The 18,283-nt window shown below is 34.0% G+C and overlaps 2 protein-coding genes across 6 annotated transcripts in view; one reads left to right on the forward strand and one right to left on the reverse strand.

Annotated features, from left to right (window-relative positions):
• LOC126891977 (serine/threonine-protein phosphatase 4 regulatory subunit 4-like) overlaps positions 1–18,283 on the forward strand; it is a 206,098-nt gene that overhangs the window by 93,010 nt on the left and 94,805 nt on the right. For 2 of the 4 annotated variants that reach the window (XM_050661334.1, XM_050661336.1), the window contains 2 exons: positions 4,170–4,880; positions 14,888–15,199. In XM_050661334.1, coding sequence (XP_050517291.1) covers positions 4,170–4,880; positions 14,888–14,906 — 730 coding nt within the window. In that variant the 3' untranslated portion in view covers positions 14,907–15,199. Of the gene's footprint in view, positions 1–4,169; positions 4,881–14,887; positions 15,200–18,283 lie in introns of those variants that run through there. The other 2 variants (XM_050661335.1, XM_050661337.1) reach the window with 2 other exon arrangements.
• The window catches only part of LOC126891983 (haloacid dehalogenase-like hydrolase domain-containing protein 2), a 29,729-nt gene continuing 26,483 nt past the window's right edge, over positions 15,038–18,283 (reverse strand). For both annotated transcript variants that reach the window (XM_050661361.1, XM_050661362.1), the window contains exon 4: positions 15,038–15,359. In XM_050661361.1, the coding sequence (XP_050517318.1) occupies positions 15,195–15,359 (165 nt within the window). In that variant the 3' untranslated portion in view covers positions 15,038–15,194. The remainder of the gene's footprint in view (positions 15,360–18,283) is intronic.

The following is an 18,283-nucleotide window of genomic DNA, read 5'->3' on the forward strand; positions in this document are numbered from 1 at the left end:
TATAATGTCTTCCTTTTTATGATTTGTACAATTACCAGTTTGACAGCGTTCTGCATGCAGCATGAAAACGTTTCTCTTTTTAATACATATTTTTGTCTACATTCTAATTTCATCACAGTCCAAAAGCATTTTGTTTCTATCATCTTTTCTTTCTAAACTTACACTTTTTAATGTTTCAATTCCACGTTTGACAATAACAATTTTTTCGTTATCACATTCTAAATGTTTTTCACAAATAAAACAAGAATTATTATTATTTGTTTCACTGTTCGCATTCATTGTAAATATTTACACAATTATTTTATAACAAACAGATCACTTTTATTGATATTAAGTTATAAATTCAAAAACTTTGACAGCCGAAAACGATAACAAAACATTGCAGCGTGAACATTGCTCCAATTTTTTAGGTTATGTTAATCTACTGTGTTTAGGAAGCGCGCCGTTTTCTCTTTTAAGCAACTTTTTCACCTGTGTTTACTTCCCCCATATATTTTTGCCTTTGCAATAGGCGTGTTGTATATATATGTAATATGTTACTTAAGCCTTTTTTAATATGTTCCCATATTTTCATTTACAAAAAGGCTTTCAGAAAAGAATGGTATCGATTTTATTAAAACATGACATTTTTTTGTAGTTGTTTATAATGAGTGAGCCTTATTTAAAAAGTGTTCTATGCATAAGAAAAATAGATACCGCTTTCGAAAGAGTACATTTTCAAGTACCTACAAGCATATTTTTAAAGTTTTTTATAAATTTTCAACAAAGATATTATTGATTGAAATCATGAAAATTGACTTAAAATAAAAATCAAAAAAATATCCATTTTTTATCGCCATTCAAATTTTTATCCTTTAAAGTAACGTTGTGCAATTTTAAATCTGAATGTTAGTTAGCCATCTTAAAACGTAAATCTAGAAGGAATTTTAATTTAAATGATTATGTAAATTTTTGTGACAAAAAATATGTGTTGCTCTCAAAACTAGTATTAGCATATTTTAAAACATATTTTTCTAAATTAAATAATTTGTAATTCACAATGAAAATATATTCAAGTTAAAATTGATATTTTTCTAAAGGTATTGTGTTTTTTTCGTACATTTTAATGTTTGATAAATGCCCCAAATTATCGATTTAAAAGTTAGTTAATTTTAAAATGTGACATTTTTGTTGCGCGCGCAATTCAAATAAGCGCCCCTGTTAAGTACTTTAAAAAGGGCTATAGGTTGGAAACGAATCAAGATGAAAACAAAGTTTTTAGTCAAAATGTTAGGATAAAAGTGCCTTGATGATTTTTAAATAAAATTTTTTGTTATTATTGCCTTATTTTCCGAAATACAGCACTTTTAATGAAAAACCAACCCCTATTTCCCTATTTTTGTAAATTGGAGTGGGTGTAGAATTGTAAACTTTTTTTTATAAAATAATAGACAATTTCAACTACCTGTTCCCAAATTTTCATCCTTCCTTTATTTTTTTTGAGGTCAGATTGTTCTTTGATCGGGCTAGTTGATGTTCTCACTCAGAACGAGGTTTGTCATCGCTTGTGATTTTGAATGGTTGATCTTTAAACCCACTTGTGTAAAGGCATGGTAGAGTTTTTCGCACATTTCGATGGCATGATCAATGCGATCTGTTATCAAGACTATATCTTCCGCAAACCTGAGGTGACTAAGTTGCTCTCGATCTAATTTAAAATTAAATGAACATTGAGTGACATTTCGATGCCTCAGAAGCCAATCGGCGTATGTCAATAAGTGTTTTAAATGAGATAATAAGGTGTTTCTGACAATAGTTGCAAAAATATAAGTAGTTATTAAAAACAAATAAACTGTCTTTATTTATCATAATATGGGTAACATATTCATAAATACAAGGAAGGAAGTACTAATATTATTATATATAATAATAAGTGGTATATCTCATAAGTCATTTTTAGGGAGAATGTGACTTACACCGTTTGACTTCTGAGGCATCCATTTATCACTATTAAATGTTTTACAACTTGTCAAAGTGAACATCATGAGCAGGTTTAGCAAATATTCAGACAAAGATACCAATAAAAGATTAATTAAAATTATTTAAAAATGCAGTTATAAGGGGTCGTAGGGGGTAGGTACACGAAATACATGATAAACACTTGGTATTATACAGTGGCGGCTCGTGGCTTTGGCGACAGGGTCGGCAAGGTTTTGTCTTCTCAGATAGGTATGCCATCGAATTTATCAATTTCATAGGAGATTTTTGTTTTTTTATTTTTTTAAATTTTGTTTTTGTTTTTTTTTTCATTGTTTTTTCCTATAAATTTAGAACCTTAACCTGTTTATAAATTAACTCTAGTCTATGTTGTTACGAAGTAGCAAAATGGGTTATAACGTCATTGTAAGTTGAGAGATTTTAAAAGTTTTTTTCTATTGACATAAGACAAGCTTGACATTCTCTGTTGTTTGATGATGTTTCGACAATACGTTTTGACTCTTTTGAGACAAGAGAAATCCCGTTTATTTGAGGCAGAATTTTCCCACATTTGAGGACAATAATTATTTATTAATTTCGGGAACAGTTTGTTGTACCTAATGAATTGCAGTATATAAAATTGTACATATTTTGTAACTTATCCCACCTTCCGAAAATATTTGGATCAGCATATAAAACTGTTAATTCATTTTCTTATTTTATTTGATTAAAGAATGATGGATAATTTTTAATGAACTTGTATAGATATTTTTGAAAATTCTTTGGCTTAACTTTTAAATTTTGAATCGTCAAAGAGGTCAATGACTTATGACAGTGAGTAAATAAAGCGGGGGTGCAATAGTTTTAACTTTTGCCTGGAGACCATACGGCAGCGCCGTCATAAGTTTGCCTTACCAATTTATTTTTGATATCAAAAAATTTCTGTCCTTTAAAACACCAAAAATATATTCTGTCTTATGGCTTCTACTCACGTCTGAAAACCTAAAAACCTCTAATAAATATTAGACGTAACGCGTATCGAAAGACATTAAATTGATAATTGTGAATGACATGTTACCTCTATCAGTAGTTTCGTCTACTTCTACCGAAAAGGATCAAAATGTAACTACTAATTGATTATTTCATTCTGTGCTGTTTTAGGTACGCCGCTAAATATCTTCGAGTCTGAAAGTAAATTAGAAAATTCCAGATCGTATTTGTTTAAATAATTTTATTTGTTTTCTATAATTAACTTAATTTAACGAATGCTCCGATTCATCCTGTCCCCTAAATGTTAATTCCTGACAACTTAAAAAAATTATAATATTAATAATTAAACGACATAAAACTACTTATTTCGTAATTTCATCCCGGGCGCTCTAGCAAGGTACGTGCCTTGCTGCCGTTTGCAGATCACCGATCGGCAGATTGGTATCTGCCGGACTTGCCATTCAAATGAATACGGGGAATGTATAATTGGTTGCATATCGGCTAATATTCCATAGCTTCGTATTACAAGCAAATCGTCAATCTGGGGAAGGCTTGCCGAGCCGGGCTTTATAATAAGAATTCATACAATCGCAATCGGGTGCATGGCTATAGGATCATTAATTTGAAAAGTCTCTTACGCACAGCGCACAGGGATCACTTAACGTATCGGATCGATCAAATTCTTTTAAAAACAATGAATAAAATTTAGCCTGTATTATCTCAGATATTTTTTTATTTCACAGAAAAGAATATCATCAACTCTGATTAAATTAAATATTTAAAAAAAATCTATAATGTGTCTATAAATGTGTGGGTCGGCACTGCCGATCATGACTAGCCGCCACTGGTATTATAGATTATATTATGATAAAATAACAACGTGAAATAGATAAAACATTGAGTTGAAATAAAATAAAAGAACGCCGGGAACCGTTCGGCACGCCAGTATGACTTCAACTGCACTGGTGCGGGGATCTTCGTGCTGTCTCGGGAACAGTCGTCGGATCTCCTGGCGGTATAGTACGGGAGATTAGTAGCTAATGCACAGGTGTCTGTTATAAGTTTTATTTATGAAATAATCTTACCGAATTACAATCGAGCTATTAAAATTGCTGATTTGTATTGCCCTCGTGACAATTTGACATAAATTCCCTCCACTTTTATTACGTTTTTGCATAAATTCATATCTAGACTTCTGGCTTACTGCTTAATTTTTTTTCCAGCGAAATGAGCTTCTTAGATCAACATTTCTACATAGACGCTGGCGTAGCTCTTCCCGACACTGCTTCTACTACTTCTCTTACTTCTGTCGAGGACAACCTATCACTTCTTTCATTAGATCCGCCTCAGAACAAAGAAGAAGAAATATCTACAGTTTCAGTCGAAAATACCAACATAGAAAATATGTCCGACGAAGATTTATTAGAACTAAAAACGTCTACTACGAATATTACTGACGATGTTAAAGTAAATATCGAGAAGAAGGCTGGTAGTAAGTTATCCTCGGAAGGAGTGAAGAAACGAAACAAGAGAAATTCTTGCTTCTTCGTTAGCGACATTCCAAAAAATGCTTCTGCGGTGCATTTAAAGCGCAGAAGTTTGAATATTGGTGGAAATGAGACGAGCAGAATTCCTGTCGTAACTAAAAACTTAGCGGACAAATCTAATATAAGGAGAATTAAAACGAAAGTCGAAAAAACCGAAGTTGTACATAAAACTAAATCTAAAATAAAAACCCCAACTTTAAAGACTGATGATGTTGAAAGTAGAGTTAAGGATAAAAATGCAAATGATTGTAATATTAATGGCAATAAAAGTAGTCTAGGTAACAAAGAAGTTAAGGAGAATCTGCCAATAAATACCAGTATTAAGGATAAAATATCAATAAAACAACCTAGTACAACCAAAACTTCCAATTTACCAGTATTAATAAGGTAAGTATAGCTTTACATAAAAATATCTTCCTTTCTTTATGTCCTTGCTTATTTTTGTACATTATAAGGCCATACTATTATTCAATACACAAGTATTAGGTTTGTTCCAACCGACACACAATTTTTGTACGGTCCAGAAATCGTCACGAAACTGCTTGTACCGTAATTATGCGCATGATCATCATTTGTATCGTCCGGTGACGGTAATTCGGAAACAGATCGTACTGTGCAGGTCAGCCTAACGAGTACTTGCATTTATCAGTATTACTGAAATGATCGCCACCAAACTCTCACTAGACGATCACAATTTTTGTTGAAACAATCGGATGAACGATAATTTTTTTCCGCCTTTCTTCATGCTATGATATCGATGTCAACCGCATACGCTAGTATTTGTACCGGGTGTCCCAATAAGAATGGCTCTCGGCCATATCTCAGGAACCATTTATAGTACAGCTTTGAGAAAAAAATATTTATAACAAAAGTTGCCTTGGGAAAAGCCTGGAAATTATTTTCATAATTGTAGGTTCACCGCTAGAGGGCGTAATTGAATATCAAAAATAAAAAAATCAAAATTTTACAAAATTTGCTTAGTGAAAGGGCACTGGAAATCCGATCATCGTATTCTTCATAAAATTCTGCGCATATTTGATTTCACAAGTTTAAGTCTACCTTTGCAAATAAGAGGTAGGGGTGAGTGGGAACCTTGTTATGAAAAAATGGCTGGTCCTGCTAAATCGAATTTTGCAAACTTGGTCTTGTTGAAAACAGCTCTTTTTCGTCAATGTAAGAGTTATAATTTCGAAACAGCCTATTAAGTAATATGCCAGCTAGGAGGGGTTATTTAATTGTTTTCAGAAATCTAGTTTTCTTTGGAAAATGTTAAATACAAGTATGCATTTTTAATCCTGTATTACAAAATTAGATCAAATTAGCAACAGAATAGCGAAAGCCGCATGTCAATATAGGTCTGGATCCCGCGTTAGAAAAAAAAGTTGATTAATGGCAAGCTGAAAATTTTTTAATAGCTTAAGGGTGTCTAGTCGGACAAACTTTGATATATGGGAACAGTGGAACAGGGGAAGTTTTAGTTGTGGAACAGGTTAAAAATTTGGAACGGTCAGACCACGAAAACGGCACATGTCTTTTGTCCGACAGAACAGACTTAAACTCCCCGAACAGAGATTAAACTCTAATAAAATCAGACTGCTATTTATCACCAAATGGGCGTTTTAATGAGTGGAACATGTAGAATATGTAAAATGACAGGAATTATGACAGGTGATAAATAGCATCTAGCAGTCTGATTTTTGCATGAGAGTTTAATCTATGTTCGGAGAGTTTAAGTCTGTTCTGTCGGACAAAAGACATGTGCCGTTTTCGTGGTCTGACCGTTCCAAATTTTTAACCTGTTCCACAACTAAAACTTCCCCTGTTCCCATATATCAAAGTTTGTCCGAATAGACACCCTTAAGCTATTAACAAATTTTCAGCTTGCCATTAATCAACTTTTTTTTCTAACGCGGGATCCAGACCTAATACCTTTTTTCTGACTCGAGATATCTTAAGAAAACTTGTAAATTTTAAACCTAACCGTTACTGTCACCGGTAAACGAAGTTAAGGAAAGGTAAGTGTGCGGTGGAAAAAACAAAGAAACATTTTTTAGATGTCAACGTGTATTAATTAAAACAACAATAAGACAAACAACACTATAAAATGTAAAAAAATAAAAACAACTACTTAGTGACGACTTAAATGTTCAAATAATGGCCCATAATTTTCGATGCAAGTATTTACTCTTTAAGAGTACATTGAACAGCAATCTCAATTTCTGCTCTCGCAATGCTTTGCATGGCGTTTCCTACTCTCTGGATCATGTTTTCTCGAGTATTGGGCCCAGCGGCAAAAACAAATTCTTTAATCCGCTCCCATAATTAAAAGTCTAATACAGTTAAATCTGGAGATCTGGCTAGCCAAAAAATAGGCTTCCACGTCCTATCCATCTATCAGCGAACGACTCATCTAAAAAATCTCTTACTACTCTGGAAAAATGCGCGGGACAACCATCGTGCTGAAACAACATGGACCTACGAACTGCTAGCGGTACATCTTCCAGAAGAGGCAATTCTTTCCTTAAAAAAATTAGATAGCATTCACCAATAATAGCATTATCGAAAAGAAAGGGTCCAATTATCTAACTATCACCAGATTTAACTGTTTGGTGTGGGAACGGTTTGGTATTTCACTTTTATTTGGGTATGGGGACGGATTAAAGACCTTGTTTTTGCAGCTAGGCCTACTCGAGAAAAAATGATCCAGAGAACACGAAACCCCATTCAAAGCATTTCGAGAGCAGAAATTGAGACTGCTGTTTAATCTACTCTTGAAAGAGTAAATGCTTGAATCAAAATGATGAGCAATAATTTGAACATTTAAGTCGTCACTAAGTAGTTGTTTTTATTTCTTTGTTATATTTTATAGTGTTGTTTGTCTTATTGTTGTTTTAATTAGTTATATACGTTGAGATCTGGAAAATGTTTCTTTGTTTTTTCCACAGCACACTACCTTTCCTGATCTTCGTTTATCGGTGACAGTAACGGTTAGGTTTAAAATTTACACGTTTCTTAAGATATCTCGAGTCAGAAAAAAGGTATCGACATGCGGTTTTCGCTATTCTGTTACTAATTTGATCTAATTTTGTAATACAGGATTAAAAAAGCATAGGTACTTGTATTTAATATTTTCCAAAGAAAACTAGATTTCTGAAAACAATTAAATAACCCCTCCTAGCTGGCATATTACTTAATAGGCTGTTTCGAAATTATAACTCTTACATTGACGAAAAAGAGCTGGTTTCAACAAGACCAAGTTTGCAAAATTCGATTTAGCAGAACTGGACAGCCATTTTTTCATAATAAGGTTCCCAATCACCCCAACCTCTTATTTGCAAAGGTAAACTTAAACTTGTGAAATCAAATATGCGCAGAATTTTATGAAGAGTACGATGATCGGATTTCCAGTGCCCTTTCACTAAGCAAATTTTGTAAAATTTTGATTTTTTTATTTTTGATATTCAATTACGCCCTCTAGCGGTGACCCTACAATTATGAAAATAATTTCCAGGCTTTTCCCAAGGCAACTTTTGTTATAAATATTTTTTTCTCAAAGCTGTACTATAAATGGTTCCTGAGATATGGCCGAGAGCCATTCTTATTGGGACACCCGGTACACTCCTTTAATAATAGTTCTTCTTGCTGTTATTCCAGATTCTGTAATAGCTTGCTCTAGGGCAATGTTGAATAAATGGCACGATAGGCTATCTTCCTGTCGAAGTCTTATTTGTGTTTGGAAAATTCTTGGTACTTCGTTCTGCACTCTAACCTTAGGTACAGTCGACTGTTAAGAGGGTTCCTTTTACCAATTTCATTAAGTGTTATATGCACATCTAAAATCCACCAACAAATGGCGAGTATTAATTCCATACTCATTTTTTTGTCCAAAGTTTGTCTTAAAAGGAATATTTCATGGATAGTTGACTTTGTGAAACCAACTCTGGTAGTGTGGGTTTCAGTAGTAGACAAATACCAGTGTGGTATTTTGTTTATGGGATTGAGCTACAATTATTATTGTTGGTGTAGGTAATGAAAATTACATTTCTTAAGGTACTAGTACACTAATAAATAGCTAAATTGATCACATTTCAATAATTTTTGTTCCACTAATTTTATTATTTTATTTTATAAAATTTTTTAGGCATATACATTGATCGTTGAAGTGTTGAACATAATTTTTTTTTTAATTTATCATCATGATAATAATTTTATAGAGGGCGCCAAAGTTCTGTTCTTGAAAATTGCATTGTCTCATGGCACAGAGTTATTCTTGAAAACGGCTTCTCTGAAACAAAAAATAAAAATGGGATATTAAAAAGGAAGGTTAATTACACCGTAATCTACCACAATTTTATTAAAAATCGATGTAAAAAAAATGGTCGCAATGTGAAAAAAATAATTTTTCCATGTTTTTTTCGACTTTATTATCAAGCCAAATTTTTTTTCTTTACATATTTTCAATTTTCTACTAGATTACGGTGTAATTAACCTTCCTTTTTAATAACCCATTTTTATTTTTTGTTTTAGAGAAGCCGTTTTCAAGAATAACTCTGTGCCACGAGACAATGTAATTTTCAAGAACAGAACTTTGGCGCCCTCTATAAAATTATTATCATGATAATAAATTAAAAAAGAAAATTTTTTTATGTTCTTCAACGATCAATGTATATGCCTAAAATTTTTTATAAAATAAAATAATAAAATTAGCGGAAAAAAAATTATTGAAATAAGTGTTCTATTTAGCTATTTATTAGTGTACTAGTACCTTAAATGAAACTATTATTTGACGTTGGGTTAAAACCCACAATATATTAAGGATAATATATCAAAGCAACCTAGTACACCCAAAACTTCTAATTTACCAGTATTAATAAAGTAAGTATGGCTTTAAAAGAAATATTTCTCGGTAAATTCTTTGTTTCTTTCGATATTTGCTCATTTTTGTACATTTGAAGGGCATACAAATATACAGCATACCTGATGTCTATGCTGGTTCCGTTGATCTTGATTCCACCTTGAATCTTGTGGAATGCTTATCCGAATAAAGACTCCGAATGCATAAATAATAGCCGCAATAAGAAGAAATCCTATCGTACTCTTCGTCTGATTCGTATATCTTGGATGTTGTGTGCTCTATTTTGATTGTTGCCGTTTGGTATCAAAATAGTTCTGAAATAATTCCTAAGTTTTGTTCGCCAACTAGATTTGTTTTCAGAATTCTCAGCTGTTCTTTACTACATTGGAAAGTGTAAGGTTTATGATTTCACTCAAAAGTGAACCTGTGGATCGGAGTCAGATTCTAAATATATGGTAACCAGAGAAATATGACATGTGAAGACTGTGTGGAAAGGACCCCGCAGAAACCTTATGGGAAATGGCTCTCTGTCAAATGCTCTGAAACTTTGGGTTCTGGTAGTCCTTTATGTGGCTTCAATTGGCGCGTTGCTCAAAAAAATCATGGTTTTTAAGATATAAGCCTCTGAAGTTATAGGTACAGTGAGGACGTTTGAGTTGGAATAATTTAATTTTCTCGAGAACGGGTGACTCTGGAGATAAATTACGAATCAGGTCGATTTTTATTTTTAAATTATAATTTTTTGGCATATATATCATACTAGTATCGTCATCCATCTGGGCGTGATGACGCAATCGATGATTTTTTTTTAATAAGAATAGGGGTCGTGTGATAGCTCATTTGAAATGTTATTCAACTCTCTATTCATCAATATAAACTCTAACATAATTATTTATACAGGGTGCCCAAAATATTTTTTTTTAATTAAATTGAGACAAAAAGAAGAATGTATGTAATTTATTTAATTCGAAATACATTTTACTGTTGTCCGAAAACAGGAAAAAATGTTTATTTGATAAATAAATATTGCTTTTCGCTTAAATTCAATATTAAAGCTGCCACCCACCTGACTCTTAGCAGTTTGAACATTTAATTCAAGTGAAAAGCAATGTTTATTTTTCAAATTAACATTTTTTCTGTTTTCTGACAACAGTAAAATGTATTTAGAATTAAACAAATTATATACATTCTTTTTCTCAATTGCATTCAAAAAAATTTTTGGGCACCTTGTATAAATAATTATGTTAATATTTATATCAGTGAATAGAGAACTGAATAACCTTTCAAATGAGCTGTCACACGACCCCTATCCTTATTTAAAAAATCATCGATTGCGTCATCACGCCCAGTTGGATGACGTCACTAGTATGATATATATGACAAAAAATTATAATTTAAAAATAAAAATCGACCTGATTCGTAATTTATCTCCAGAGTCGCCCATTTTCGAGAAAATGAATTTATTCCAACTCAAACGTCCTTGCTGTACCTATAACTTCAGAGGCTTATATCTTGAAACCATGATTTTTTGGAGCTATGCACCAATTGAGTCTTTTGTTCTACACATCAAGAACTAGCGGAACCCAAAAGAACCCCGCACATACCTTATGGAAAATAGGTCCCAGTGGATTTCGTTCATACTTTGGGAAAATACCCTTTGAAGCATCCTGATAAAAAGTTCTCATGGGCACAACTCAATCGTATGAAGGATTTTCAAGATATAGAGATCCAAACTCGGAAAATTATAAGATTTACGGGGTATTCCAATTCCGTGAATTACTGGTTATTTGGCAACATGTAAAAGTTTGGATCAAGGAAAAGTACTAGTAGTCTAGGATTTTTTCCTGGCTATCCAATGGCGAACTTTACTTTGACCTTGACCTTCAACGGACGTCATCTCAGTGCCGGTTTATCCACTGGGCGCTTGGGGCGGGCGCCCAGGGGCCCGGGCCCCGGAGAGGCCCGAAGGGATCCGTACCTTTCAGTTATAAAAAAATAAAATCGCTAAATAATCTACATATTTTCCGAAAATAATCTCATCTGTAGATAAGCTAATACACTGCAAGCGCCTATGCTCTCTTGTTACATCTCTTCACGTCTATACACAGTGGCGTAGCCTAGCCCCATAGGGGCCCGTGTCAATGGTTATGGCAGGGCCCTTTTCCAAAAACTACAGAAAGTTGTCAGATTTAGCCATGTCTCGAATTGTATCCAAAATAATCGCTTAAACGGAGTTTTTTAGTTTCTGAGACAATTTTTTCCCTAACTGCAGTGTTTTACAAGTAAACTAATAATTTCATTTTGAATTGTGGGGCTTAAATAGTAATTTATCTCACTTTTGGGCTTTAAAATAAGTTCTTTTAAAATAGGATTATAATTTGATATTAAACGAAAGACAAAAATAGATATATGTACATAAATCTAATTTATAGATAAAGAATAGATTATACTCGAAAATGCCAATACCCAAACAATAGGTACACACCATTTCAAATATTCAAAAGTAAATCAATTGCAAAAATTGCAATTTGGCATTATACTGTGGCCACACACAGCTAACGGTAAATGGACAATTAGCTAAACAAAGGTTATAACAGCGAGCGCCGGTAGATAGATATTATACCTACATAATACAATAAATATCATTTATAATATATAATATAGATATAGAATACATTACACGAAAATCCCAACACCGAAACAATACATACTACTGTTTCAAAACGACCTAATAATGAAATTGTAGAATATTTTGTTCAATTTTTTTAAATGGATTTTTGTCAGACACGGAAGAATACACACTATTCGTAGAGATAGATCATGATAAGCAGCAAACGAGTCAGGTGTTTTTCTCGGTCGATATTCTAAATAGTTAATGCCTAGTCTGTGTTTACAGTATAGTTTACAAGATAGTGTTTACAGTATAGATTTTCTTGTATAGTTTACAAAAATTATTATTAGGATCGACATAATAGGCCGTTAAGTCTTAATGCGAAAGTGACTAAATTAATTGCTAAACAAATTGAGAGGTAAGAAGTAATATTTTATTTTATTTTATATTTAACACGCTGATACCCTTTCTCCCCTTCCTTTTACCCTATGGGAGTGTCGGATTTGGGCTCGCTATTTTAATTTGCATTGATTTGTATTGTGCAGTAAAAGTCTTTCATTGACCACACGTCTAATAGTAGTGAAGTGCTACGTCTGGTCCGTTTTGTTCTATGAATGTGAAACTTGGACAACAAAAGTGAAGAATCTCAACAAACGTTCGAGTTGTGGTGTTACCTTCGCATACTCAGAATCCCATGCACAGCACACATATCCAACGAACGTGTGCTGGAGACCATGCACAAAGAGCGAGAATTGATCAACGTCATAAAAATGAGAAAGGTTCATTACTTCGGTCATATAATATCGCTTACTCCGGTTGATCATTCAGGGCAAAATCGAAGGAAAACGCTGGGTTGGAAGAAAACAATTGTCTTGGCTGCGTAACATTAGACAATGGACAGGTCGAACGGTCGAGGAATTGTTTCATATAGCTGCCGACCGAGAAACATTTCATCAGCTTGTTAATACGACGATAGCCAACGCTTGAAACCAAGTACGACACACAAGGAAGAAGAACATTTTAATTTCCATTCACCCATATTTTCCATTCTTTCATGTTTTCTGCCGTTATTTTCAATTACACGAGTGATTTTTCTTTAATTTTTTCTGTATCTGCTACTTGCTATATCCATTTTTATCTTGTTCTGCCTCTTTTTCTTTTTACGATGTTCTTTGCTTCGTAGACAAATGCCCATACCAGTTCATTTGTCTCTTTGTTAGTTTATTCATTATTGGTTCTTGGTTGGCCACTCCCAATAGCCTCGTTGCTTAAGCTATCCCATTTTGTCTTTCCAACTATCCTTCTTAAATGTCTCAACTCCATTGCATTTATCCTGCTCTTATGTTTTTACAGATTTGTCCAGTTTTTACTTGCATAGAGCACAGTCGGTATCACTATTGTGTTATATATTTTTATTTTTGTGTCTCTTGTAAGTTCTCTTTGTCCCAGTATTAGGGCTAACGCATAGTATAACTTGTTACTTGTTTGATTTCTTTGCTCTATTTGTTATTTCATTTGCATAGTTAATGCATATGTTTTCTTGTTAAATAACTGACAACGAATAGCAATGAAGGGGGCCCCTAAACCTCCAGCGCCCAGGGCCCGAAGTTAGGTTAAACCGGCACTGCGTCATCTTCTAGAGTTTTGAGGGTTTTAGGCATTAAATTGATATAAACAGATTACTAATGGGTTTTTGGGATCGCAAAACACGAATATGCCATCAGAATTGCCCTCCGGATGACGTGGTGGCCAGGGCCACTGCAAGGGACGTCATCTTCTAGAGTTTCGATGGTTTTCGGCATTTAATTGATGCAAATGAATTACTGGAGGGTTTTTTGAGGTCGCTAAGCACGAATATGCCACCAGAACCGACTCCCGGAGCACCTGGTTTCCAAGGTCAATGAAAGGGGCTCCTGGAGTTTCGAGGGTCTTTGGTACTACATTGATGCAAACGGATTAATTACAGGTTTTTGGGGTTGCTAAACACGAATACGTGATCACATTGTGCCTACGGCACAATGTGATCACGTATTCGTGGATCGGATCTGATAGTGTATGCATGTTTAGCAACCCCAAAAACCTAAGAGTAATCCATTTGATTCCTCCGAAACTCCAGAAGATAACCTGTCTTAGGCACCAGGTGCTCCTGTATCTGTGCTGATCACGTATTCGTGTTCAGCAACCCCAAAAACCTATAACTAATCCGTTTGAATTCATGTAGTACCAAAGACCCTCGAAACTCCAGGAGCCCCTTTCATTGACCTTGGAAATCAGGTGCTCCGGGAGTCGGTTCTGGTGGCATATTCGTGTATAGCGACCTCAAAAAACCCTCCAGTAATTCATTTGCATCAATTAAATGCCGAAAACCATCTAAACTCTAGAAGATGATGTCCCTTGCAGAGGCCCTGGCCACCACGTCATCCGGAGGGCAATTTTGATGGCACATTCGTGTTTAGCGATCCCAAAAACCCATGAGTAATCTGTTTATATCAATTGAATGCCGAAAACCCTCGAAACTCTAGAAGATGACGTCCGTTGAAGGTCAAGGTCAAAGTAAAGGTCGCCATTGGGTAGCCAATCATAGACTACTAGTACTTTTCCTTGATCCAGACTTCTACATGTTGCCAAATAACCAGTAACTCACAGAATTGGAATACCCCGTAAATCTTATAATTTTTCGAGTTTGGGCCTCTATATCTTGAAAATCCTTCATACGATTGAGTTGTGCCCATGAGAACTTTTTATCAGGATGCTTCAAAGAGTATTTTTCCAAAGTATGAACGAAATCCACTGGGACCAATTTTCCATAAGGTTTGTACGGGGTCCTTTCAGAGCATGTGACAGAGAGCCATTTCCCATAAGGTTTGTGCGGGATCCTTTCTTTGGACAAGATTTTGCGTTTATTGTATAAACATTTCTTTGTTTCAGACGTATATCCCAAAAGTAATCAACGTGTTCCTTTAATGAAACAATACATAAAGATGACCTTAGTTCAGGTGAAAGTTTTTAGTAAAAGAAACTGCATATACCTCTACAGACTTTCTGTACTCTTTCATGTTAGAAAATTTTTAGACTGGATAATTATATACTATTATTTATTTATATATCTATGTACAATTAATTTTTATACAATATTATTAATCTATTAAAGTGTTTTTATTTTTACAATACTATATATTTTGTTAACTGCTACGTATTTATAAGTTATTAAATAAATAGAAATAAATACAGTATGTTACATTTGTGTTATAATTTTTTCTACTGCCTGTACGAAACTTGGCACTGTCGCAGTTGGATATGGGCTTATTTTTGTTTCATCGCCAGGTTTGTATTTTCCTGTTTGGACTAAATAACCGCTTAATCCAGCAGACATTGCTCCCTGAATGTCATCGGTAACATCCTAAAAAATTGTTAAAGATACAGTATTTATAAAAAATGGGCTTACTGATAAATAGATGTTTCGATTTCTTATAGGTAGATAATGACATCGTATTGGTAACCAATAAAAAAAAAAGAATTGTTTGAAATGATGAAAGAACTGAACATAGAAGCTGGAAAGATAGGCCTTAATATAAATTATAACAAGACAAAATCATAACAAATACAGATGAGGACATCACAATGATGATCGGACCAGATGAAATAGAACAAGTTCACGATTATATAATATCTGGGTTAATAAATTATAAAACTTAACAAGAAAAACCAAGTAGCAGAGATCAAAAGACGAGTTAGACTGGCATGGGCGGCATTTCGCAAATTCAGCTACATCCTTAAAAACAAAAGATATCCACAATATCTTAAGACCCAGGTATGCAATCAATGCGTACTCCCATGTTCTCACTTATGGTTCCCAAACGTGGAGGTTTACAAAAGCAAACTTGGACAAAATCATAAAAACGCAAAGAGCAATGGAAAGACAAATGTTGCACATAGACTAATGGATAAAAAGAGAAACGAGTGATGATGACGAGTTAGAGATGTTAGACAAGAATCAACTATTTTTAATGGGAATAAGCCACATTTTATCAAAAAAAATAATTTTATTTTAATAAAATATTATAATATATTATAATATTTTATATAATATACAGGGTGTTTGGTAGTATTGGTGTTTGGGTGTATTCAAGAAACTAGGTGGAAAGGACAAAGGGCGAAAGAACTAGGTGATGGATATAAATTGTGGTATGTAGGGAGTAGTAATACTAGAAATGGAGTTGTTATAATTGCTGATAGTGAAATGAAAGATAACGTAGTAGAAGTTGTAAGAACGAGTGATAGAATGATGTCAGTGAAATTTGTAATTGATAAAGAGGTATTGAATGTTGTGTGTGTGTATGCTCCTCAAACAGGTCTGGGTGAGAATGAAAGAAGAGCTTTCTATGACCAATTAGGAGACGTACTAAGTGATATTCCAACAGAGGAGAAAGTTATAATAGGAGGTGATTTCAATGCACATGTGGGCCAAGCCAAGACAGGATATGAAACAATACATGGGGGATTAGGCTTTGGAACTAGAAATGAAGCTGGAGATGATATGCTAGAATTAGCAACAGTATTGGATATGGCGATTGTTAACACATTCTTTAAAAAGAGAGAAACTCAACTTATTACCTACAAAAGTGGACAACATCAATCCCAAATAGACTACTTCGTGATAAGGAAAGAAGACATACGTGAATGCAAGGACTGCAAGGTAATAGTTAGTGAGACAGTAAGCCAACAACATAAGCTGCTTGTTCTGGACATCGAAGTAAAAAGCGAAACTAAACAAAAATATCGGAGAGGATATAAAAGATGAGAAGGAAGGTCTATTCAGGGAAAGAATAGTAAAAGAAATATGTTGGAACATGAAAAGAAGCCCTAACACAATTTGGAGAAAAATGGCCAATATTATTAGAGAGACGGCTATTGAAATACTTGGGAAAACGTCAGGAAAGAAGTTTGAGGATAGAGACTTGGTGGTGGTCAAATGAAGTACAAGGAAAAATAAAAGAGAAGAGAAAATTATATAAAAAGTGGCAAGAAACCAGATCGGACATAGATCTTCAAAACTATATGGTCGCCAAAAAGGAAGCTAAAGTAACAGTAGCAAAAGATAAAGCAGAAGCGTATTCAAACCTATACGATCAACTTGATACCAGGGAAGGCGAAGCAAAGATATATAAAATAGCCAAACAGAGAGCAAAGAAAGCAAGAGATTTTAATCAGATTAGATGTATCCGAGATGAAAATAATAAAATACTAAGTCACGAAAAGGATGTCAAAAAGAGATGGAGAAAGTATTTTGACAGTTTATTAAATGAAGAATTTGACAAACAGCCTGTGGCGTTAACGGAGACAGTAACAGCAATGGTTACCAGAATAACAAACGAGGAAGTGGCTCAAGCGCTTCAAAAAATAAAGAAAGGAAAAGCAGTCGGACCAGATGATATTCCTGGGGAAATATGGAGAGCATTGGGAGAGACAGGAATAAGTTGGCTAGCAGGTCTATTTAATAGAATTATGGAAGTTGGACAAATGCCAGACGAATGGAGAAGCAGTATATTAGTATGGTAAAGACGGGATTCCGTTGGAAAATTTACGCTAACAAGAGCGGACAAGATACTAGCAAAATGGCAACACTGTTAAGAGTGACCAGGGTGACAATTTAGTGAACAGTAGCGTAGATATCTAATTTAAATTAAATAAAAGTTATTATTTTGCAAACATTTGATTTTAAGTGTAAATTGTAAATGAGACCATCGCATCTCCTCACATTCTGTGGGTATCAGTAAATATTTTATTTTACGAAAAAGTTTAAATAAAAAAATATCGGTGTTATCAACATCTGTGATATACCTAGGTACATAGTGGTAACACTAATCGACTCGACTGAACAGAACTTATTGTAAAAATATCTGTATAAAAAATTGTCAATAACATTAATTATCACATATAATTAAACAGTAAGTATGATCAAATTTATACGTTTTAGTAATACAACTGCTCATAAGTAGTAAACCTTCCTGTTTTATCTCATAACTTTCATGTTATTGTAATCTTTTGACTAATTGATGGACTTGTTAGTGTCCACGCTTCCAAGCCATAAGGAAGAGTAGAGAACACGTAACACCGAAGCATCCTTAGGCGTAGTTCTAACCTTATATCCTAATAACAAAGAAACTTTTTAAGTTTAATGTATGATGCACGTACTATTTCAATACGTTTCGTAAGGGGCCGTTCAAATATTACGTAAGGGGGAGGGTTAAAAATCTTCAAAAATTGCGTTACGTAATACGTGAAGGCCCCATTAAGGTGCGTTACGAAGGGGGGAGGGGGGGG

The sequence above is a fragment of the Diabrotica virgifera genome, chromosome 9 (assembly GCF_917563875.1).
Source record: "Diabrotica virgifera virgifera chromosome 9, PGI_DIABVI_V3a".
Lineage (NCBI taxonomy): Eukaryota > Metazoa > Arthropoda > Insecta > Coleoptera > Chrysomelidae > Diabrotica > Diabrotica virgifera.